The sequence below is a fragment of the Lontra canadensis genome, unplaced genomic scaffold, assembly GCF_010015895.1.
Source record: "Lontra canadensis isolate GAN:19392208 unplaced genomic scaffold, GSC_riverotter_1.0 scaffold93, whole genome shotgun sequence".
Taxonomy (NCBI): Eukaryota; Metazoa; Chordata; class Mammalia; order Carnivora; family Mustelidae; genus Lontra; species Lontra canadensis.
Window position 1 is genome coordinate 6,464,020 of NW_022631087.1, and position 22,446 is coordinate 6,486,465.

General features: G+C 53.8%; 1 protein-coding gene across 3 annotated transcripts; it reads right to left on the reverse strand.

Moving 5' to 3' along the window:
• Positions 1 to 3,425: 3,425 nt before the first annotated feature.
• On the reverse strand, positions 3,426 to 21,629 carry IFT27 (intraflagellar transport 27). Of its 3 annotated transcripts, none has more exons than XM_032836599.1 (8): positions 21,524 to 21,629; positions 21,111 to 21,209; positions 14,695 to 14,774; positions 14,267 to 14,326; positions 13,155 to 13,214; positions 11,115 to 11,232; positions 10,022 to 10,131; positions 3,426 to 3,674 (listed from the first exon to the last, which is right to left on the reverse strand). In XM_032836599.1, exons 2-8 carry the CDS (start codon positions 21,142 to 21,144, stop codon positions 3,576 to 3,578), a joined length of 561 nt encoding a protein of 186 aa, XP_032692490.1. In that variant the 5' UTR covers positions 21,145 to 21,209; positions 21,524 to 21,629; the 3' UTR covers positions 3,426 to 3,575. The 3 variants fall into 3 exon arrangements, with proteins under 3 accessions (XP_032692490.1, XP_032692491.1, XP_032692492.1); XM_032836600.1 differs by having other exon boundaries at positions 21,494 to 21,584; XM_032836601.1 differs by lacking the exons at positions 13,155 to 13,214; positions 21,524 to 21,629 and having other exon boundaries at positions 21,111 to 21,441.
• Positions 21,630 to 22,446: the final 817 nt, after the last annotated feature.

The following is a 22,446-nucleotide window of genomic DNA, read 5'->3' on the forward strand; positions in this document are numbered from 1 at the left end:
GTGCCCTCCCACGGCAGGTGGGAGACCCTGGCTGGGGTGCTTTTTGGGTTTCACTGAGGTTTAGAACTCAAGTGTTGCTCAGCTTTCTCCTCTCTGGATTGCAGGTGATTCTAAGACAGGGTTCCCATTTAGCGTGGCATTCCTTCCCCACGCGCCCACCCCCGCCCCCCCCCAAGTCCATACAAATGGGCTGTGCTCATCTTGAGTCCCAGGGCTGCATGCCAGGGACAGAGAGTGGGAGATGGGCCACCCCACGAACTGGAGGGTGCCAATCACTCTGCTCTCTCAGATCTTACTAAAACGCCAACTCCATCTCGGGAAGGTCTCTCCTGACCGCCTAGTTCATATTGCCACGCCCCTTCCCCAGCACCATCCCCAGCACTCTCCTGCTCTATCGCCAACTGCCAGATGGTTACTTTCCCCACTTAACCCGACCTCTCTCTCTCACTCTGCTAGAGGGAGTGGAGGGATTTTTGTTTTACTCACTGATAAATCCCCATTCCCAGAACAGGGACTGGCACATAGGAGGTGCTCAGCAAATGTCGAATGAGTACATCGGCAGACCTGGCGTGCATTTCATAAACATCTGCTCGCTGAGAATGGGGTCTTCAGGCCAGTGAAGACATTAATAACCACTTCCTAGATTCCCCAAATAGTATGGGGCATGGAGTCCATAAAAGCTACACTGTTTCCGACTGGCTTCTGGTTGCCTTTGCAATAAAATGCAATTCCTTCCGGTATGGCCTCTATTTTGCCTTCTTCTGCTCTTCCCAGCACATACCAGACTATGCCTCATTGGCCTTAAATTCCTGGATCCTCTGAGCTTGTTCATATCGCAGGGCCTTTGCATTTGCTGTCCTCACTGCCTGATAGCTCATCCCTCATGGGGTCCCACGGCTGTGGGGGACCTAGCTCAAATATCACTTTTCCTTAGACTCCTTCCTGCCCACCTAACCCAGTCACCCCGGCATTGACCCCAGCTACGTTTAACTGTCTGCGTGGCACTTAGCACAGTCTGCAATGATCTTGATCATTTATTTACTCATAGTATGTTTGTTGGAGAATCTAGACCACCTCGCTTTCCCGAATTGCTTTATTCTGTCCTGCTCCGTTGAGCCCCCTTCCCACTGGGTCTTCATGACTGCACGATCCCACATATTGTGGGCGCTCTTGCTTATCAGGACTCAGACCAGGCCGGTTCGAAACCCCATCCTGGCTCAGAGCTCCTCTACAGAAGGGGCAGGATGAGGAGCAAGGGCTTTGTCTTCTCCTTTCTCTGGGGTCCCTTGGAGCAGAGGGGTCAGGGGTGGGCTACTTCCGGTTCCCTCGCACGCCTCTCCTGGTCTGCTTCCACCTGCCAGCCATCTCATCTCCGTGGAGATCGGTGTCAGGTCATTTTGGGGCAGAGTCTCCTCGGTGGCTGAGATCTCCTCAGGAGGCGACAGCCACACGCCCCCATTCAGCATTGCTGGCAGAAAATAGGCCCCAACCTTTTCCGGGTGGGAAGAAGCTCCCTTTGCCCAGGATCTGTCTGGGGGCCCACTGACTCCACTCTACGTGGGTCCTGCACAACTGAGTGGGGGGACCTGTTCTTCCTGCCAGTGGCACCGACTTCTCCCCACCAGATCCCCCTGGATCTGGCACAAGTCCCAGGCATGTGTGCCAAGCTCCCCCAAGGGCACCCTCAGCACCCCGTGCCTGCAGCTGGCACGAAGCTTCCGCAGTGCAGTGAGCATCCAGCAGGGAGCGGGGTGCCAGCCTCTTGCTGGCAGTGCCCTCGGCCTCAGTAGTGTTCTCGGGGGGTGGGGCAGGAGCCGGAGAGGCACCCACTCACCAACGAATGCCCCATCTACCCACAGTCCCTCCTCTCTGCCACTCATCTTTCTTACACAAACAGGGGAGGGCAGGAGCAGAGGGGCCCGGGGCTAGTTCCTGGCAGCAGCGCCAATTCTGCCCCAGGGAAGGTGTCTGGCCCCAGCCTTTTGGAATGTCTTAGCATCTCTTTGTCTGTAGTGGTGGGTCCCAGGGACCAATTCGGGGGCAACTGGAAATGCCCCCTCCATGGCTCCTTGGTTGTTTTTTGTAGGTTTCCCTTGCAGACCACGTGACATGAGATCAGCAGCTTGGCACTGCGGGCGCCTAGAGAAATGCCTGACCCACCGTAGGTCCTCGGTGCCCACCATCTGAAAGAGTGACTCAGCAGGAAGACTGCTGTTACTGTGAGCTCCCACAGAGAAACAGCCAGAAGAGGAAGGGGCTGGATGGGGCCTGAAGGGGTGATACCATGTGCTCCCTCCCCACCCTTGCCTTTCACCTGTTAGTTTACTTCTCATGGTCACCTCAAGGGGTGGCCCAGCCAGCACCCTTTGCAGATGGAAAGACCTCTACCTGCTCCAGGCCAGGCCAGGGCAAGCTGGGAGGTGAGGGGGAGGCAGGAGGAGGGAAGCTGAAGAGGCTGTGGCCGTGAGCGGGGCTCTGGTGTCGACGATCCTGGCTCTGTCACCCCTTGGCTCAGCTACCAGATTCTCTGACTCCGGTTCCTCGTCTGTAGAAGCGGGATGGTAAGACTACATTGTAAGGACTGAGTCAGCTAATATAGGTCACATGCTTAGTTCAGGTCATTAACGGCACCTAGAATAAATTTCATGACCATCACGATCATTGGGACAGATCCGGGTCTGTCTACCTGCAAAGTCGGTGCTCTGCACCAAGCCCCCCATTCCCACGAACTGGGAGGGGTGGCACCTGACAGCAGGCAAGGGGGAACACTCTGGGGCACCAGGACCGAAAGCAGCTGAGGCCCCCTGCAGTGGTGATGGGGGGGGCCTTCCATGCCAGACCGTGGCCCACGGCCCTGGTGTAAAAAGCACCAAGGAACCTCTGTGGGTCTTTAATCAGGGGAGTGAAATGAGGAAAGTGAGGTTTTAGGAAGATTAATCTGGCAGCAGGCACGGGATGAAAAAGAGTCAAGCTTAGTGCAAAGAATTACGACTCCCACGCTGTGAGAGGCAGGTCATTAAAGGAGAGTGGCCTGGTTCACAGCTCCCTGGGCGCTCAAGGTTCCTGGCAGCAGGGAAGGGCGGGGCACCTTACTCAGGAGGAGGCCCCAAGGGGGCCGACAGAGGGCACTGTTTGGTCGGTGACCATGGCCATCGCAAGGCAGCTCAGCATCTGGACAGCAAAACAAGCAGCAAAGCCAGATCTGTTAGGAGGCAGCAGCCGTGGGCCAATTCCGAGCCGAGCATCCCACCATGGGCCATGCCATGGGTGCAGGCCCTTTGGGGCTGGCAGGACCACCCACTCTGATGGGTGCCAGCCCCCGCAGGTGCCGGGGCCCCCAAGGTTCTGAGTGCCGCCCAGAACTGGCAGCCCAAGGGCAAGAGGGAACCAGGGCTACCCCGGCCACGAACGGAAGGAGCGGCGGCTCTTACATCTTCCCACTTTATTTAAAGCTGTCAGGATATATCAAAAGTGACTGAAGCAAGTCCAGCTTCTCTCCTCCCCCAGGAGCCGGAGTCCCTGCCGGATCCCCAGCGGCGCCGAGCTGTCGTGAGGCACTGCCCGCCCCGGGGCCCTCACACCAGCGTGTGGAAAACCTCCACCTTCTCCTGGTACAGGTGGTGGAACTGCTTGGCCAGGCAGTGGAAGGGAGCTTCGTAGTTCTCCGTCTCCTTCTGCAGAGGCAAGGTAGAGAAGTTGGTGCTGTTTCCGCCTCCTCAGGACTCCCCCACCCCTAGCGGCAGGTGCCATACCCGCCTCGCCTCCTTTGTCCCCCCCAACAGCAGGGCTGGCTACTAGCGCACCCTTGTGACAGGGAGGAAACCGAGACACAGACTGGTTACCTAACTTGCCAAAAGCCTCACGCCCTCAGTGGTGGGGCTGGGGCTGCACCTGGATGCTTCCACAGAGCCTGTGCTTGCGGCTGCGCTTGCCCCACGTGTGCCGGGATGCTAAAGTGAGACTCTTGTCTCTTAGTTTTGACCGGGTCCCTCAAGGGGCCATGCAAAATAACAATGGCAAGTCCTCCCCTCTGCCTCACTCTGGACGGGCAGAGCTGTGGCACTGACCCCTGGGGTGCCTCTCCCTCCCCTGAGCTCAGTGGGAGGCTGCAAGAGAAAGCCCGAGGCCCAGGGGCTCAGGTCAGTGCTGGAGCCAGGTCTGGGAAACCTCGAGGTCAGCCCGGGGCTGGCTGTGTGGACGGCTGTGTCCAGCAGCACTGGCCTGAGCCAGCAGCCGGCCGAGCAGGAGAGCCAGCCCGGAGCTACCCCAAGGGGCCTCCGCAGGGACGGGCTGCAGGAGGGGGATGGGCCCCAAGGAGAGCCAAGAGCCAGGAACCAAGGCTGAAGGAGGAGGTGAGGCGGAGTCACCCGTGAGCGGGAAGCTTGGTGGGGAGGACTCTGCCCAGGGGCCAGGGAGGGCGCGACAGTGCAGTGCTCCCAGGGCGTCAGCCTGAGACACCTGACAAGTCCGAGGACCTGCGGCAGGTCCCAGCCAAGCTGCCCGAGCTCCCTCTCCTGCAGGCGGCAGGCTGGGGGCGGGAAGGGCGGGCCCAGCCCTGCTTCCCACGGCAGGCATGGGAGGGAGCCCTGACTGGACGTGGGGAACAGTTTTCAGGCGCCCAGCACTGTGTGTCTTCGTAACTGCGATGACTATTTTGTAACCAAAGGTGCCCGAAGGACTTCCTGTTCTCTGAGCGATTAGACAAGTTCTGGAACCGACCCTAGATGACCTCCACAGGGTGGGAAGAACGGGTCCCACAGGGCGAGCATGGCCAAGCTCTAGGGGAAGGAAAACCGTCGTTTCTCAGCTTAGCCAGTGTTCTCTCACTCTGTGTGCATGCGTGTCCTTTTTTTTTTTTTTCTTATGGAATAAACTGGCAGAAGAAGGAGCCCGCTACTCTGAGGACAGAGGCTCAAGCTATGCACGCATTGGAACCCATCTCCAGACCATCCTTGGCAGCTGGCAAAAGCTCAGCCTTGCCACAAGGCAACGAAATAACCCCAACGACAGGGAAGGGTTTCCGGACGGCAGAATGTTCTGAACTCATCGATCTCAGTGCCTTCCCTTTGTCTGTGGCCCAGGGGTGCCGCTGGGGCGTGCGGAGCCCAGCCGAGGATTTGAGCTCCCCAACTGGAGAACAGCCTTTCCGCCTGCCAGCCGGGGAGCCGGAAATGCACAACGGAAACTGGTTCGCACAGAGAGCGTTACCCAGACTTTCTCACAAGGGAAATCCCAAACGGGAACGGGACACGTTAGCCAAGAGCAGAAAAAGAGGTGGCACCGCTGAGGAACGGGGGACTTTGTAGCCGAGAAGAGCACCTGTACTAAGTGTGCGATGGCCAAGGCCCTCCCCCCTACCCCTAGCCGTCAGACAGAAGGGAACAAACTCATCACATCCGCGAGGCACTTTTGGCTGTACGGAACACAACGCCCTAGGCAACGCCAACGTCAATAGTAAAAGGTTACACTGGGGGTGCCGGGGCGGCTCAGTTGGTTGGGCATCTGACTCTTGATTTCCGCTCAGGTCGTGATCTCAGCGTTGTGGGAAGGAGCCCCGTGTTGGGTTCTGCTTTGTCTGTGGAGCCTGCTTAAGATTTTCTCTCTCCCTCTTCCTCTGCCCCTTCCCTCCGCCCTTTCCAAAAAAAGAATGTTACCCCAGTTGAAAGCATAGTTAAGTAAGGAGTAGATAGAGGATGAGGAATGCGTAGGACACGCACAAGGATTTCCAAATGAATTTGAAAGTTCCTGAAAGCAAGATCTGGGGAGAACGCAATATAAAAAGTAAAAATTCAGTGAAGCTGAGCCTTTCTACATGCCACGGAGCACTCCTGAAGTAGCAGATGTAAATGGCACCATTTTCTGAATGCATTACGAGGGTTTGCCGATGACAGGAACCTGTTTGTTAAAGACTAATCATAATCTCACTGACATACTAGAGAGTACATTTGCTTTGTATGAAAAGATCCTTTGATCAGACTCTGACTAGTGCTCAATCTGGCCTACAATTCTGCCTCTGAGAGTCCCAAAGTAGGTTCTGTGGGAGGCCAGAGCTCCTTCTAGAAGGTTCTCAAGCCTAGACTGGCATTCTAGTCCTGGTTCGGCTGCTCATAGGCTGGGCAACCAGGGAGAGCCTCACAAGCTTTCTGAGTCTGCTCGTCATCTGTAGAACAGGGATAGCACTGGTTGTCTTGTCGGGCTGCTAGAAGCTTCTGCAGATAATGTGTGCAGATGCCTAGCACACAGGAGGCACTCAACAAAGGTCAGTTCTCTTCCCTCACCCTGCTGTGAGAGGACAGTCCTCCCCTCACATCCTTCTTGAACTTGTGTTTAATATTGTCCTATAGAGATGAACTTTTTTTTTAGAACTTGCTTAAAAAATTTTTTTTTTCATTTTTTGGTCTGAAAATGTCAAGTATCAAGGGGTATAAGAAAGTCGAAGGCGGGGGCACCTGGGAGGCTCAGTCAGTTAAATGTCTGACTCCTGATTTCGGGCCAGGTTATGATCTCTGGGATCGAGCCTCCACATTGGGCTCTGTGCTCAGTGTGGAGTCTGCTTGGGATTCTCTCTCTCCGTCTTCTGTTGCCTCTCCCTCCACTTATGCTCTCTCTCTCTCTCAAATAAATAAATAAAATCTTAAAACAAGTCCAAGAGGAACTATAAAAAACCCCAAATAGCCTAAGCAATCCTGAGAAAAAAGAACAAAGTTGGAGGCGTCACACGTCCTGATTTCAAACTATATTAAAAAGCCATAGGCACCGAAACAGAATGGTCCTGGCATAAAAACAGACCCAAAAACCAATGGAACAGAATTGAGAGCCTAGAAATAAACCCCTGCCTACACGGACAGCTAGTATTTGACAAGGGAGCCAAGAATACTCAGTGGAGAAAAGCTAACCTCTTTAATAATTGATGTTGGGAAAACCAGATACTCATAGGCACGAGAATGAAACTGGACCCCTATTTTACACCATTCACAAAAACTAACTCAGAATGGATTCAAGATTTGAACTTGAGACCTGAAACCATAAAAACTCCTAGAAGAAAACATTGGGACAAAGCTCTGGGGCAGGAAACTTGGCAATGATTTTATGGCTCTAACGGCAGAGCACAAGCAACAGAAGCAAAACCCAATAAATGGGACTACATCAAACTAAAAGCTTCTGCACAGTGAAAGAAACCACCCACAAAATGAAAAGGCTATTTGCAAACCACACATCTGAGAAGGGGCTAATATCCAAAATATGTAAGGAACTCTGGGAACTCTACGGCAAAAACACTGATAGTCTGATTTAAAAAATGGACTGAGGAGCAAATAGACATTTTTCCCAAAAAGATATTCAAGTGGCCACCAGGCCCATCAAAAGATGCTGGACACAACTCATCCGCAGGTAAATGCAAATCAAAATCACAATGAGATTACTACCTCACACCTGTTAGGACGTCTATTACCCTGGAAACAAGAGATAACAAGTGGGGAGGAGATGGAAAAAAATAAACTTCTGTGCACTGTTGGTGGGAAAGCAAGCTGGTGCTGTGGAAAACCATACGGAGGTGCCTCAAAATGTTAAAAATAGAGCTACGATACAATTGAGCAATTCCACATCTGGGTACATAACCAAAGGAAATGAAATCGCTACTTTGAAGGGACACCTGCACCCCCATGTTCCCTGCAGCATTACTTGCAACAGCCAAGACACAGAAACAACCTGAGTGTCCATCAACAGATGAATGAAAGAACCTGCGGTTGGTATGCAAATGAACATGATGGAACAGTATTCAGCCTCGAAAAGGAGGGGATCCTGCTATTTGTGATGACGTGGGTAACCCTTGAGGACGTTAGGCTCAGTGAAACAAGGGAGACAGAGAAAGACAGATACTGCATCTTTTCACTTATATGTGGGATCTAAAAACACCCTTGGTCATAGAAAAACACAAAGCAGACTGGTGGGTGCTAGGAGCAGTGGGGGACATGGAGGATGGTGCATCGAAGGGGGCCAAGTTCCAGTTTTAAGACGAGCCCGTTCTGGGGATGGAATGAAGGGTAGAGAGAGAGAAGGTCAGACGACCATGTGGGGACCGTCAGGACGGTGGCCGCCGCGCAGCCGTCAGGAGGGCGGAGCTGGGCGCCAGGTGTCAAGGCTTGGCTGCGTCTCAGGCGGCATCGGGTTCTATTTCCTTTTTAATTACAGCTTTCTTACCCGAGCTGCCAGTGGTGCTTCTGTTAGCATCAACTTGGGGGACTAGTTAGCTTACACAGTTAATACCAAGTGCTTAACCGCGGCCTCCCCTGGCATAATTGATACCCACCCGTTTCGCTGGCGCAGCAACAAACACCCACGCAGAGTTGAAGCACGTAGCCCAGTGGCCTGTGATGACTCATGGGTTGGGAGTGGGCGTTAATTTTTGAGCTCCATCAAGAGTTCTGGGGACTGTGGGATCCTGGGGTGGGGAGGCAATTCCACAAATGTGAATGGAGGCAGAGGGAGTAGTAAAATATGGCTCGATGTGGGTAGTACACCATTTGCTTGGCTCAAAGGGGCACCGCGTACAAGGGGAGACGCCCTCCATCCCGTAAAAGCTGCTAACGCAAAATTCATTAGTTTAGCATCTGTGATCATGGGGCCAGAGGCAAGCGGGACATCTATCTTTGTATCATCTATGAATCTGAAACTTTTAAGTAACAATAGTATCAATTAGATTCCCAGGGGGAATGGGCATACTTCAAAAGCAAACATTTATTGTTTATTACGCACCAGACTTTGTGCTGATGTTTTCCTATTCACCATCTGACGGAATTCTCACATTCATCACTCAACAAGGAATAGATTTTCTTATTCCCATTTTACGGGTGAGGAAGCCGAGGCATTGGCAGCTCGATGAACAGGCTAAGTTCTCCGCCTCGGCCCCCAGCGGACAGAGTGTTGGCCTCCACCTGCTACACTTTCCCAAGAAAGTACGCCGCTTTGGTTGGGGGGGGGGGATTTAAAAAGTTCACATCCACACAGCATCTGAACAGCCACATTTGCCAAGTTTTGTAAATGGAACAGTGGAAGCATCTGCAGCAAAACCACTTCTAGACTATTTCTTAACTAGCTCACTGACTCTTTTGGAAGGCCAAAGATTCAGGCCAGGGGGCCAGAAGGCCAGGAGTGAGGTCCGAGTGACAACCATGGGTATTTCTGGCCACGCAGGCCTTGGCAAGTCTCCCCACAAACCCTGGGGAGGGGCACTGCAGCCAAGAACCTTGGCCCCTGCTGGCTGGAATGGATACTTCTGGGTTGCTCCTGCAGGGGGAGCTGTTACTTTCCTCCCTTCTGGAAAGTCTGATAGGAGCATGTCTGACTGGTGCAGATGGGGTCCCATGCCTGTACCTTGGCTGCAGGGAGGCTGGAACCTAAAAGGTCTCAAAAACAGGAATGGGGTTCTCAGGCACTGGATAGCCAGAACTGTGAGATGGCACCAGTAGCAAATCCCGCTGGCTGTCCCATTTCTCTCAAGGGCTCCTGCAGACTCTAAGGAGGGTACTTTGTGGCCTGGTGTCACGCTGGTGCTGCGGGGAGTTGGGACAGGGAGCCAGCACTCATAGCCCCGGCTCAACTCTTCACAAATCATGTGACCCTGGGCAAGTCACTTCACCTTCTCAACACGGAAATGGGGATTATGGGACCAGCGCCCAAGGTCACGGTACTGACTGTGAGGGCCCGTGAGATAATGCTCCAAGGGCACTGTAACCCACACTATCTCACGTGGACACCAAGGGTCGCTACGATCGAACCCGATGCACCTGTATTTCTCATTAATTGAGATACAACTATGTCCGCGCAGGCCAGCGCATCTGCTTTCCTGTAAGTGCACGGGTGATTCTGCTGTATTGAGAAAGGTTTTGAACCAAGAATGTGCACGACAGTTCCAGAGGAGACTCTGCCTATGGTGGGGTTCGAGGCCGTAAGATCACGTGAAAGACCACCTCCAGCAGAGGCCCACTCCAGACTCGGCTCCGGGGCGAGCGGGGCTACTTACCACGGATGTTTCGAAACATTCCAGGCCTTGGCCTAGGGCCCAGGCCCGGGCCTGAGCCGAATCCACCACTCGTCTGCTGGCCAGGTCTGTCTTGTTCCCCACTAATACACCTGCTCGAAAGAAACAACCATTTAACTGGTTTAACTGTGGCAGCCTGGAGGGCTGCTGGGGAGATCAAAGGGCGAGCATACTAATTCTGAGGAGTCTAAAACATTGTCGAGGAGAGGCCAACTGATCCGAGGTGCTGAGCACTGTGGAAGGGGGAGGGGTAGAAGGAGGGGGAAGGGGAGAGGAGGGGGAGGGGGAGAGAGGCTCCCGGGCTGCACACCCGCCCTCCCCACCCCTGCCTCGGGAAAGCCACAGGACTTTGCTTTTCACACCCAGCTTTCACTCAGCCCCTTTTCCAGACTTCACGCCGATCTGTCTGCCCGGGCTCCTTCAGGCTGCAAAGCGAGGGCCAAATTTATGCGAGCATTTGCGATAATTCCAAGCGCATGGAGCAGACGTTAAAAATGGTCATTAATACTAATCTAAGGACTGGGCTCCGAGCCAGGGACTCAGAGGCAATTTAGAGCTGTTCCCAGCTGCATCAGCTGCAGCTAATTTCTGAGCCCGTCTCTGGAGATCGCTTTCCCTGGTCTCTAATGAGGGGAATTTGTTGATCTCACATAGGGATGAAAAATAAACTGATTTAAAGCATTCAGAAGTGACAATAGGACTTGAATGTTTACTTGTGCCCCACATATAGGAGAAAATGAGGAATTCATCCCCGGGGCTGGCTTTCAGAAATAAAAACTCATTCATATCACAGCACCTTCTCCGTATTGTCCTTGAGTCTCCTCTCCATTACCCTGCGGGGGGCAAGGGCCGTCTTCATGCCCATTTTACAGACTCACAGAGGTGTGTGTGGTAACTCGCTGAGGTTTCCGGGGCAGCTAAGAGGCAGTGCTGCCATACCATGAAGGCCACCACACTCTAAGCCCGGGGCACCGCACCCTCTTTTCTAGCCTTAGGCACTTCTGCAATGACCTTGAACTCATGAACTCAAGGGACAGCGGCTGCTGGAAGTCCCACAGCTGATGGCAGCTCCTACCTGGGAGGGAGGTGCCTGGAATCTGTGACCGAGCCTTCTCCAGCCATTTGCTACAGTTGATGAAGGACTGCTCGTTGGTCACGTCATAGACGAGACACAAGACGTTGGGACTCTCCCACTGTGCCAAAGGGACAGGATGAGCATGTCAGTAACCATGGGAATGATTCCTAGGTGGGACTTCCCAGGGAAGCGATGAGGGGTTGGCGGCGGGGGCGGGTGGGAGATGAAAAACCACAATGGGGATGGGAGTCAGACACCTGAGCCCACCCACAGGTACCAATGGGAAGGCTGGGCTGAAGGTGAGGGCCGGGGCTCACCCCTGCACCAGGCTGCAGTTCTGGGCACGTTCTGTGCGTGGTTGAAAAACCTCCCAACTTTGCAAGGCTGGTCTCAAGATCCCTACTGAGCTCGGGGAGGGTAACTGACTTGCCCTGATCAGACGTGCTTTAAAGACTGGGGTAGGACTGAGGCTTTTTTCCGACCCAGAAATGCTTTGGCCTGTCGCTGGTTTCTTCCATTCATTCTCTGTCGCATTCCTCTCAAGGGCCCACTGTTATGTCAGTTATTATGTTTTCCTGCTTTGCAGGCCTAAAAGAGCATCCTTCTTCCACTAGCCAGCCCCTGGAAGCTTGTTTGCTGGCATCTTCTTAATAAGGGCTGGCTTTTCAAAATGCGAAGAGCACTTTCTGCTTCTCCTGCAGTACATCAGCCCGACAAGTGGACAGGGCTTGCTGTCCCAATTAAGAAGCAGGCCTATGCTCTCAGGGGCTGTGGCCTGGGACGTCCTGGGACGTCCTGTGGCCTCACACAAGGCCACAGGATGGCCCTGCTCAGAGGCTGTGATGCTCGTCCTGGTGCACGAGGCTCTGGCCAGGCCCCCGTCTCTGGGGACCCCTATCCTGCACAATTACAGCCTGGTTTATTTCTGGTGTGTCAGTAACCTCCCAGGGTGTGGGGAGGAATCCTTTTCCCTCCAGTTGTCCTTGGAAGGCTGGTCCAGCATTGGCTCTGGAGGGTTTACTGTACCCCAAGGCTATGCTGCCACTTTAACGGAACTGACAAACACCCCCCACCAACTTCACGCTGCAGACTAACTCAAGAAATTTTGCTAGAACCACAGTGACCTCGCCTTTGTGCATGCAGGGACACCTCCTTCCTCTAGGCCTCAGTGAGGGGACCCAGGATAGGCTTGGGATCAAGCTGGGGCTAGAATAGGAGCCCAGCGTCAGGGCTGGCTGGAGGCAGGGTGTGGGCTGACCGGTACCCCTCTGGCTTGCCCAGACACGTCCTCCCTTCTGCCCAGTAGGGCAGCACCCAGTGAGAGGCCATGCACACAGCACGCACGTGGTAGGCATCACAGATGGATGCGTGAAGCCAGCCCATGAGAAATGACTGTCATTAGAGCTGTTTCCCTTAGACAACAAAAAAGGGGCAGAAAACAGTTTCTATTAAAATGTAGCTGTTCTTGAAAAGGCAGGGGAGGGCTCTGGAGAGCTCAAAACTTCTAATTAGCTCACCGGCCCAGATTAGCGGAACTGTTACCTTGATAGGTACAGGGAGCTGGACCCTGCGAGGATGGCTGGGTGGGCCAGAGAAGGACCCCCCAGGGGCCGGGGGGGCAGCAGGTGCAGGTCCCAGAGTGGACCCCAGAGGTGGGCAGGGAAGGTGAGCCTTGCTACGGGGCCTCCAGGGTGCCCCCTAGAGGGGAAGGAAATGTTTGCTTCTGTCCTGTGAGGCTGGGGAGTGCGGACTGCGCAGCACCATCACCATCAGGAGGGAGCTGGCCAAAGGAGGGGGGCCCAGAGCGCTGCGGGGACTGAGTCACACAGCTCGGGTGCATTTGGAACCTGGCCATTCCAGAGCTGGGGGAAGGGGGACTCAACACGCACGTGCCAGTCCTCCTGGCCAAGGGGCTGTGCATCCCAAGGCTGGGAAGACTGCTCCTGGAAGAATTCTGTTGTAGCTTCTGGGAGAGCAGGGAAGGGGGAAAGTTTGTGTGGACGGTGGTGATGGTTAAGGAAAAGATCGCACGCTACTTGCCAGCTTATCCAGCATTTCGGAAAACAGCTCCTTGCCGGCAGAGTCAAAAATGAAGAGTTCCTAGAACCAGAAAGGCAGGTCCCCAGAAAGTCTACACATAGGCAAATGGCTGGCCGCAAGTCCCCGAGGTGACCCTCCGCTCCCTGCAGACCCGGCTTCATGGTGAGATACACGCATTCCCACGGGCTTGGTGAAGACGATGGGGGAAAGGAACGATCTGGAGAGCCTGAGACGGGCAGCGCAATGGTCTCCCGCACCAACTAGCACTTTCTGTGCAACAGCTCACCTCTCCTAACCCCGAGTGCAGAAATACCAGGAACAAGCTGACTTCCCACCTGGCAGTACAGAATGCTGACAAGTGCTCTGCTTTCCAAAAGGTCATTCTGCACTTTGTTAACCAAATTGATTTTCAAATCTTAAAACAATTCTTTTTAAAGCAGGTCACAGAGTAGGCCTGGAGAAGGTGTTTAAAGTAGGACAGCCTGCCATCCTTCCCCGATGGCAGGGGTGGGATTCGGACAGAGGGCACAGGGTGACTCTTCCTGCCCCTCGACGCCACCTCGGCCAGCCCATGCGAGGGCCCCTCCCTGCTGCTGCTGCTCTGGGAAGTCTCCCCTTCGGCTCCCCTGGGGCACTGGATGCCCCTGGCTGGCTTCTGACCCCGGCACCTGCGGTCTGAAGGTCAGGGCTGTACTCTGCGTTGCACGCCGCTTATCTGCACTCATTTTAGCCCTTCTCCCTGCACTGGGGGTACTTCAAGCTGTGTTTCCTCATGGACCTCTTTAAGAAGGTGGTGATTCATCCGTCTTCTCTCCAGGATAGTACTATACACGTGATGCCTTTGCAATTCAATTTCCAGAGTTACAGATTCCAAAGAAGGGACCTCGGTTAAGAACCCTGGTACTATGCCAGTTCTATGAGTGCAGGGCCCCTATCCCTGTCTTCTTACTCCCCCCTCTTTGGCCTGGGTCAGTGACGCTTCCCAAGTGCTCAGACAAGCCTTGGCCAGGTCCTGGCACTGTGTCCCTCTTAGGGAAGATGACACGGACCCCAGAGACTCTGAGCCCAGCTGGAGGAGCACTGACCTTTCTGGGGTCAAGGGCACCACTTACCACACTGTCCCCTGTGTCAGGGACTGGCACTGTCTTCACCACCAAGTCCACCCCTGTTGTCTGTGGGAGAGAACCGAGAATATGTGCATCAGAGGGTCCCAAGAGGCGTGTCGCAGGACACGATGAACACCTGATACCCAGAAGGCACAGATACTATGTTCTGGATTGGTTGTTGGTGCAGAAGTCAGACAGGACCGACCAGCCTCGTCCAAGTCCCCACCCACAAGGAGCAGCACATGAGAACCAGGCCGACCACCTGCCGGTCTGTTCCATGGACAGCCTCGTGCCCTGTAGCTTGTGGCCATTCAAATAGCTTCTCATCAAACCTCTCAGGGCTTCTTAAAAAATTCTGGAAAGTCACTCCTTCAGGGTTAGGGGACGACCGCTTCTCTTTAAGCCTCGACCAGCCCCCAACTCCCACATCTCACCAGGGTGTAGTTCTTCTGGAAATGGGCCCCGTCACTGCGGAAGCTCTGTGCCAGGGCGGTCTTGCCCACTGCTGGGTCTCCTGTGAGGTCGGAGAAGAAAACCATCACTGCTGTCCCGATCTGACCGCAGAAGCTCTCACTCCAGAACGCTAGTTAGAAACCAGAAACTTCAATGGCTTTTCAGAGAAAATGTACTTGATTCTCCTGGGGACTTGTGAGGTGGCTGGCAGGGCCACGGGCCCAGGAGAGCGATCTTCAAAGCCCGGTCGCGTTTCTTCAAGGGTAATCCTTTCATCCGAAAGAATTGACCCGGAAGGTAACAGAGCTTGGGTGGGGGGCGCTTTCGAGCACTAGAAACAGAACATTTGCTACCGAACACACCCCATGGGGGAAAACTCTCACTTTCAAACTTGAATTTACTTTGAAGTCTTATAAGGTAAAGGTGTGTGACCCGCTCAGTCTTATGGGGCTCACCTGCCTGACGGAACTAATTCGAGCTTAGAGCTTCCATACGTGGGTCCCTGCACACTTCTTTTAGGACGGGGGGTAGAGGTTGGGAGGGCATCTGTATTTACAGGAAGCAAGAGATCAGGTGCTAAATTTATCAACCTGAAATCCATTTCCAAGTGATACATTCTGTCCCCTGCCTCCCCGCGCCGGAGACCACTGAGGACCCATCTTCCCAGAGGCTTTGCCATGTCTGTCCTCAATGGCCACTGTTTCCTCTAGGCTCGCCTTATACGCTCTGGGGTTTCTCTCCCTGTCCTTCCTTCCTGAGTCCACAGCCCCGTAAATTGGTATCTCCAAACTGAAGGTATATGGCATAGGTTCAGTCTGAGATCTGGACCTTCCGCAAGACTGTTGGGAGAGATTTAATCTGGAGGCTCTTCCCTGCCCCCAAGGACGCTGCAGGCTCTCCACGCCCCTCCTTAATCCTGCTGTGGGCATCGCCCCCCCACCCCCGCCCTGGCCCCCATGCATGGTTCTGCTCAGCCTCCTGGGACTCCACACTGTTCTCATCTGCAAGATCTTCCGGGGCCGTGAGTCTGACACAGACGCTCCTTCGGAACACCTGTTTTCTGCTCTCTCACGCCCTGGGTCCCAGCAAAACCGCGGGGCTCTGACTCGTATCCTATGGTGTGATCCCCTCCCTCCCCACCTTCGCTGTTTACAGTCGGATCCCACGCGCCTCTTCACTTGACTTCTCCACAGCCCGCTGCTCTGTTCACTTTTCAGTTTTGACTTTTCCCACCTATAATTTTCTCTTGCGAGACAATTACTTGACTACTTGTGGCATTTCATTTCCTGTGAACTCCTCCAGCATTGAGTGAGCTGTTCAGTCTTGCTTTTTTCTGTTTACCACTATGACTTAGAATCATTCCCACGATTCCCTCCTTCCCAGCCCCCACCCCCTACCATCGCCATCATCAACCTCATTGGGCAGAGGAAGGGTCCAAGGCTCAGAGAAAGCTGGGTAACTGGCCCAGAATTCCAACATCTCATTCTCCCCACCAGACCCCTCTCCTCTCCTAGAGCTCGGGGACACTCCTGACCCATTTCTAACATTGCCCCATCACCGCAGCCTTGCCTGCCATCAGGGGCGACCGCGGACTGGACTGTGGCGGGGTACCCATCCATCTCCGAACAAACAGAGCGTATCGCCTTCCTTCTTGCGCTTCGACTGCATCCACGCTCCTGACTCCAATTTTGCTTCTGGATCCAGTTAGAAATTGGCTCTTCTTGCTCGTGAAATTCCCCACAGATTCATTTGTTCTAGTTAATTTCGTGAATCTTTCTTCCGGCTGTCAGTCAGAGTCACCCACACTTATGGAAAGCCGCCTCGTGTGCCGGCTGAGGAGGGATCCAGCACAGGGAAGGGAGTAACTGATAAACACGTTTGCAGAGCAACACGATGACAAGTGCAAAGGCAAAGAGCACAAGCTGAGAACCAAAGTGTCTGAGGGCGCATGGAGGAAAGAAACAAATGAGCAGTCTCATCAGCAAGGACGACTTCCCCGGGGCCAGGCAGAGCCCAGGGTGACGGCAGGGAGGGGCCCTGATGGACAAAGACGGTGACACCTGCAAAGGCCCCATGCAAGGTCACCTGTGACCTCTTAATTGCCAAGTCCAGTGGCTTTTTCCTCAGTTCTCATGCTCCCTGATGTCTCTGAAGGATGACTCAGCCCAAAGCAGCCCCCTCTTTCCTGAGCCCTCTGGCCTCGTGGCTCCAGTGTCCTCGCATGGGTCTGATTCTTCCACTTCCTGCTTCTGAAATGTGGCCACTCCTGTAGGTCTGTCCTTGCCCCTCTGCTCTCAGTGGCTCTGTCCCGTTTACTCTCTTTCCCCAAGTCATCTCTCGGGTCAAGATCTCTCTGCCTCGCTCTGTCTGTATCTCCAATAACCTGTGGAAGCTTCCGCGAGAATGCTGGGCCTCCACCCAATCTGTCGACAGCCTGGCTCGTGTCACATCCCCAGGTCCCAAGTGGTCTTGCTCACCCATCTCTCTGGTACTGCTCATGTCACCATTTGCCCACGGCTCCCAGCTGTACACAATCACCTCTGACCGCATCTCCCTGCTCCTCCCACACCCCGCGCTCTCCTCCTTGCTCCTGATGTCCTTTGTTGGGTCTCGAGCCCGCATGGCCTTTGTTGTCACTGCTGACACTGCACTAGTTACCTCAACCTGGGCTCCGTGCCCTGCCTTGAGATGCGGGAGCAGGGACTTTGCAAACATGTGTCTCCTTTGCCAGGGGCTTCCTGTCCGGCTCTGCCAATGTGAGTTCTAGAGAGACTGGCAGCTGGGAGAGGGGGGATGGGCTTGCTCCTTTCCCACCTGCCTGCTGTGTCTCTTAGGAGTACCCTGGCAATGGCCTTCACCCAGCAGCAGGTGGTAATGTCTCTCCAGTTTTTTTTTTTTTTTTTTTTTTGGGGTCCCCCCAGCCGGGGTTTTTTTTCCCCCCTCAGAGATCCCAGGAGGGGGGGGGGGGGGGGGCAGTGTCCCCTTTCAGAGATCTGCATATTAGCTCTCCAGGGCACTCCTGGGTTTCTGATGTCCCTTCATCCTTCCAGGCCTCCAGAACCTGTGTGATGAACACCCCGTGTGAAATCTCACTGGTGCAATACCTACTGTAGGTTCTGCTTTTTTGCCCGGACCCCGACTTCTGTAGCAGTGGTAGCAAGAGTGGTCTCCAAACCCAGACCCTCAGGATGGTCTGGAATGGGTTTGGTCGCGTCTCAGAACACAGGGCTCAGCTCCCTCCCAAGGGGGACTAGGGCCCAGTGATCTGTGGCACCACATGGTGGGTAACTGAATTCTTGAGGTCCCATCCCAGAGCCGTGTCCCCTCCTCGGGAATCTGGATCCCAGCTCTGTGGGGTTCCTCCTCAAGCCTCTGACACACCAACCTCTACCTAGCACTTCTGTGTCACCTCAAGGTTCTCTTCTTGCTTTTCCATTTTTCCAACCCCTGTTGAACCAATTCTGTATAATAAAATACCTAATGTATTTTCTGTTTTCTTGAGCGGGTCTTGCCTGATGCGCTCCCCACCTGCTCCTCTCTGCTTTTTATTTTTCTTTGTTCTACCTACCCTGTTGGCACCAACAGATGGACGTTTCCAGGACAGCGTTTGATGTCACTGTACCCCTCTCTGCCATCAACCCTGAATCCACCTCCAATCTGCTCTCCAATTACCCTTTACACCGAATCTGGGCCCTACCCTCTTACTCTTGCTCTCTGAGAATCCCTCAAAGATAACTTCCTTCTACGTCTCCCCGCTCAAGTCCAAATTCTCTGCCCGGCAAGGCTCCCTATCCTTCCTCCCTCTTGGAAGGCCATCCCTCCCTCTTGCCTTTACATGTGAGGCCCCTGGCTGGTAGCATGAGACTTGATGTCTGAGCCCCCGTCCCCGCTTCCATCAAGGGGCAGTAAATTGTAGTGCTTAGGGCACAAACTCCAGCCCCCTCACTTATTAGCTATGTGACCTTGGGTCAGTGATCTCTCTCTCTGAGCCTCAGTGGCCACTTCCGCAAAATGGGAATCACAGCACCTATCTCATGGAATTGTTGGGAGGATTTAATGCGCTGATGTGTGTGCAGCGCCTGACGTATATGAAGTTATATTTAAGTGATTTTTAAATATATAAATAAATCACTGTTTTATTTACAACAGATGAATGTCAAGGGTATAATCCCTCCTCATCTCCTCAATTAGCAGCCGTGCCTTGAGGTATTTCTCTGGTGTCTGGCGCACAAAGGTCATTCTACTCATGTTTGTTGGATTATAAATTATTCTGTGCATCTCAGCAATGCCACGAGTGTAGGGTCTGGTCTGCTTCCGCCCTGTATTCCCGTTATACCTTGCATGGTGACTTACACACAGCAGGTGCTCAATAAAGATCTATTGAATGAATGAACACTTAAGTTGAACATCAAGTCCCTCCATGACTAGTTATAGGAGAGAAAAAAGACAGATAAACTCAATTTAAACAGTAGGCCTGGGAAGGGAAAGGAAAAATAAAACCAGTGAGGGGGGTGTAGGCAGTGGGGGTGGTGTGGAGAATGAGAATTGAATTTGGTGATGGTGGTGGTGATGGGGGGGGGGGACCTGATTCATTGTGCTGAGGTCTTACTGGTTTCTGGAAACTTCCATGAGGAAATGCCCTCGAGGCCCTGAAAGGAGGCTGCAGTTAAGGACTAGACTGGAGTTCACAAGTCACTTACTCAGGCAGTGGCCGCAATCAGGGGAAAAAGTGCCTGAGGGAGTGGATATAAAGAGGGGCAAAGGGTCTAGAATTGAGGCTTGGGGACAGTAGAGCTGTGGGCTGAAAACAAAGCCCTGGAAATCAGATCACTGGGGTCTGCGTGCCAGCTCTGCCAGATCCAGCTGTGCAACCCAGGGCAAATGTCTTAACTTCTCTGGGCCTCAGGTGCCCATCTGTAAATGACGATGACAGCAATACCGATCCCACAGGGTTCTTGTGAGGATTCACTGAGATACCTGGGTTGAGGGTCCTTGTACAGTGCTGGCACTCAGAAGGTGCTCAATATGTTAGTCCCATGATGGAAGTTGAATGAAGAAAGAAGAGAAAGAACAGTTAGAGAAGCCCACGGAGGAAAATAAAAACGTTCTCACGGTATCTGCAAGGAAACTGAGGCTGAGGGAAGTTGCTGCGTCCCAGATGACATAGGAACAGCCAGAATTACTTCTGTTACACAACACTGCCTCCCCTGGCGTTTCTGGAAACTAGAGACCTCTCTTGAGAAGCATGGATTTTTTTTTTTTTTTTCTCTCTAGTATGATCTGAGTTACTATGGTCAGTCATCTTTCTGTGTGACTGTTTTATTTTCAAATTAGAAAAGCCCTTTAAAAATGTCATCAGTTTCAGTCTGGAAGAGAGGAATCCAAACAGGCATCTCTTCTCCCTCTATATGGTTTCTGACCATTTCTTTCCTGAGCTGGTCAGGGAACCCTGGCGAGATCACGGAGTTCAAAGATAACACAAGTGAAGAGTTTTGGAGTTGGGCAGGTCTGGGGGCTGAAATCTTGCCTATGACTTTCCTTCGCTGGGGGGCGGGGGGTAACCTTGGGCAAGAGACCCTTCAGTGCCTCAGTAAGAGAACAATACAGCACCTACTCGTGTGCTACAGAGAGGGGACTGAATGAAGTACGAGCCTGCCATGGGCTAAAACTACACCTGTGTTCAGAGGCCCCAGATCAAAACCCAGGCGACTATCTTCCTAAAGGTGCAGACACATAAAGGGGACACCACAAATGTGAATGCCACACTGTCATTCATTCCACACATGGCTACTGAGTACCTCTTGGGTTCCAGATATTCAGGATGCTTGAGATACAGAAGTCAACAAAACGAAGAATTGGGGGATTCAACATTCATGTCCCCTCGAGACTGGGTTGGCCAAGTAACTCTGGCTCTTAAAGATGACACACATGGGCCTGTTGCAAACTCTGGTCAACTGCACATTATTGTCTCCAATCCCTGTTATCAGAGGGGGTGGGCTCAGGGGAAAAAAAAATCCCACATGTAAAGACCTCCAAAGTCACTGATCCCTGACTCTGGGATACAGCACACGGTTTAGATGAAACACTTACGGTGTATTTAGCCTGACTTTTTTTTTTTTAATTTTTTTTTTAGAACGAGTCTGCTCGTCCTGTACACAGCTCGAAAACTGGTGAAGGTGGTCTCGGAGCAGGACCGGGAGTGGGCAAGTCCGCGGGAGCTACAGATGCGCTCTGGAAGATAACTCTCCCACCCTAACGGAATCTACTCTATCAGTAATTACATTAATTCGCCTTTGGAAGACACAAAAAAGGGAAAGAGGGTAGGCAATTTAGGAGAACTAAAGCTCTCATATCTTAGAAGTCTCTGGACTCCGGAGACTGTAAATTTCAAACTCACCTGCCAGGATGCATTTGGCCGCCAGCTTCACCATGGTAACCAACTACCTCCGCGGACAAGAGAGGGAAGAGCGGCTGCTAGAGGCGCTGGGGGACTTGCCTGGGAAGGGAAGTGGAGAGAGGAGACGCTCAAGGGGCCTGTGGCCGCGGTACGGACCCGCTGGGCTGGGGGCGGCTACCGGGCGCGAGGACTGGGGCGGGGGCGCGGAGGAGGGCCAGATGGGGCTCAGCTCGAGGCCTCAGAAGGCGGCCTCGGAGGTGCGAGCGAGGCGACGCGGACCCCGTTCCCAGCCCAAAGCCGGCAGCAGGGACCGAAAAGTGAGACCCGGCAAGCCTGCAGCCCCAACACAGAGGCAGAGGCGAAGCCTCTCATCAGCAGCCCACCTGCCCCGCCTCCTCCTCCTCCCCAGTGACCCGCGATTGGCTGCCACCCAAAGCTCCCGCCCCGAAGGCTCTCGGAGGCCAGTGGGGGGAGGGGGCGGGGCTAACAGCCCTCCCTTCACGGACAAGTCTTTAGTGCTATTTGTGCTTCAAACTCATCCCGCTTGACGAATGGTTACGGGAGATGTCAATCATTGCTACTCCCACCCCCGCGCCGCCGGAAAGTTCGCGGAAAGGAAGCTCCGATCTCCATAGCCAGAGGCGGTGATAAGAGAAGCTTTCTGATTGGCCAGAGGTTGGCTTGGACCATCTGCGGGAGGAAGGGGGATTCGCTGCTCCCCCCCCGCCCTTCCGGAAGTGAGTTCGCCCATGAGGGGCGGGTCCGGCGCGCGGGAGTTTGCAGCGGCGCTTGCGCAGTAACGAGGCACCGGCTGCAGAAGCAGGTCTGTGAGCGGGTCAGAATTCATAGAGTTTTTTGGGGCTCCAGGTCGCGGGCACCTGGGAGCAAGGCTGTGTGGTGCATCAGGAAATCCGGTTCTTGCCCCACATCCCGCAGGGAAGTCCGGTATTTAAAGCCCAACGATATTATGCGCTGTAAAATCTAAAATATGAACGTGTTTATAATGATGTCTGTGAACGAGAAGGAGAGCAAGTAAACTTTGCCCAGAGGGCGAGGGTTGCTCTCGGGAACGTGAAGTCTACCTTCCCCTGAACCCACTTCCTCCCTGGTACAGTGGAGAACTTGTGACCCCCTCCTGAGTGAAAGCGGGCCTCCAGAACCTTGCGGGTCCCTCAGAGAGGCTTAAGCCCATCTCCGCTGACTGCACACCGCCCCCCCCCCCCCCCCCCCCCCCCCCCCCCCCGCGCCGCAAGCCCCTCTTGCTGGGCGGTCGGTCAGGAGACAAGGCTGAAATCCCTGCAGTCTTCCTGGCCTGGCGCCTCGCTTCACCCCGAGC

Coding starts and splice junctions, on each gene's coding strand:
- IFT27 (XM_032836599.1), bottom strand. CDS start 21,144: ATGGTGAAGCTGGCGGCCAAATGCATCCTGGCAG. Junction 14,775..21,110: donor GGCCAAATGCATCCTGGCAG/GTGAGTTTGAAA, acceptor CCGACCTCACAG/GAGACCCAGCAGTGGGCAAG. Junction 10,132..11,114: donor TCCAGGCACCTCCCTCCCAG/GTAGGAGCTGCC, acceptor TCTTTCGAGCAG/GTGTATTAGTGGGGAACAAG.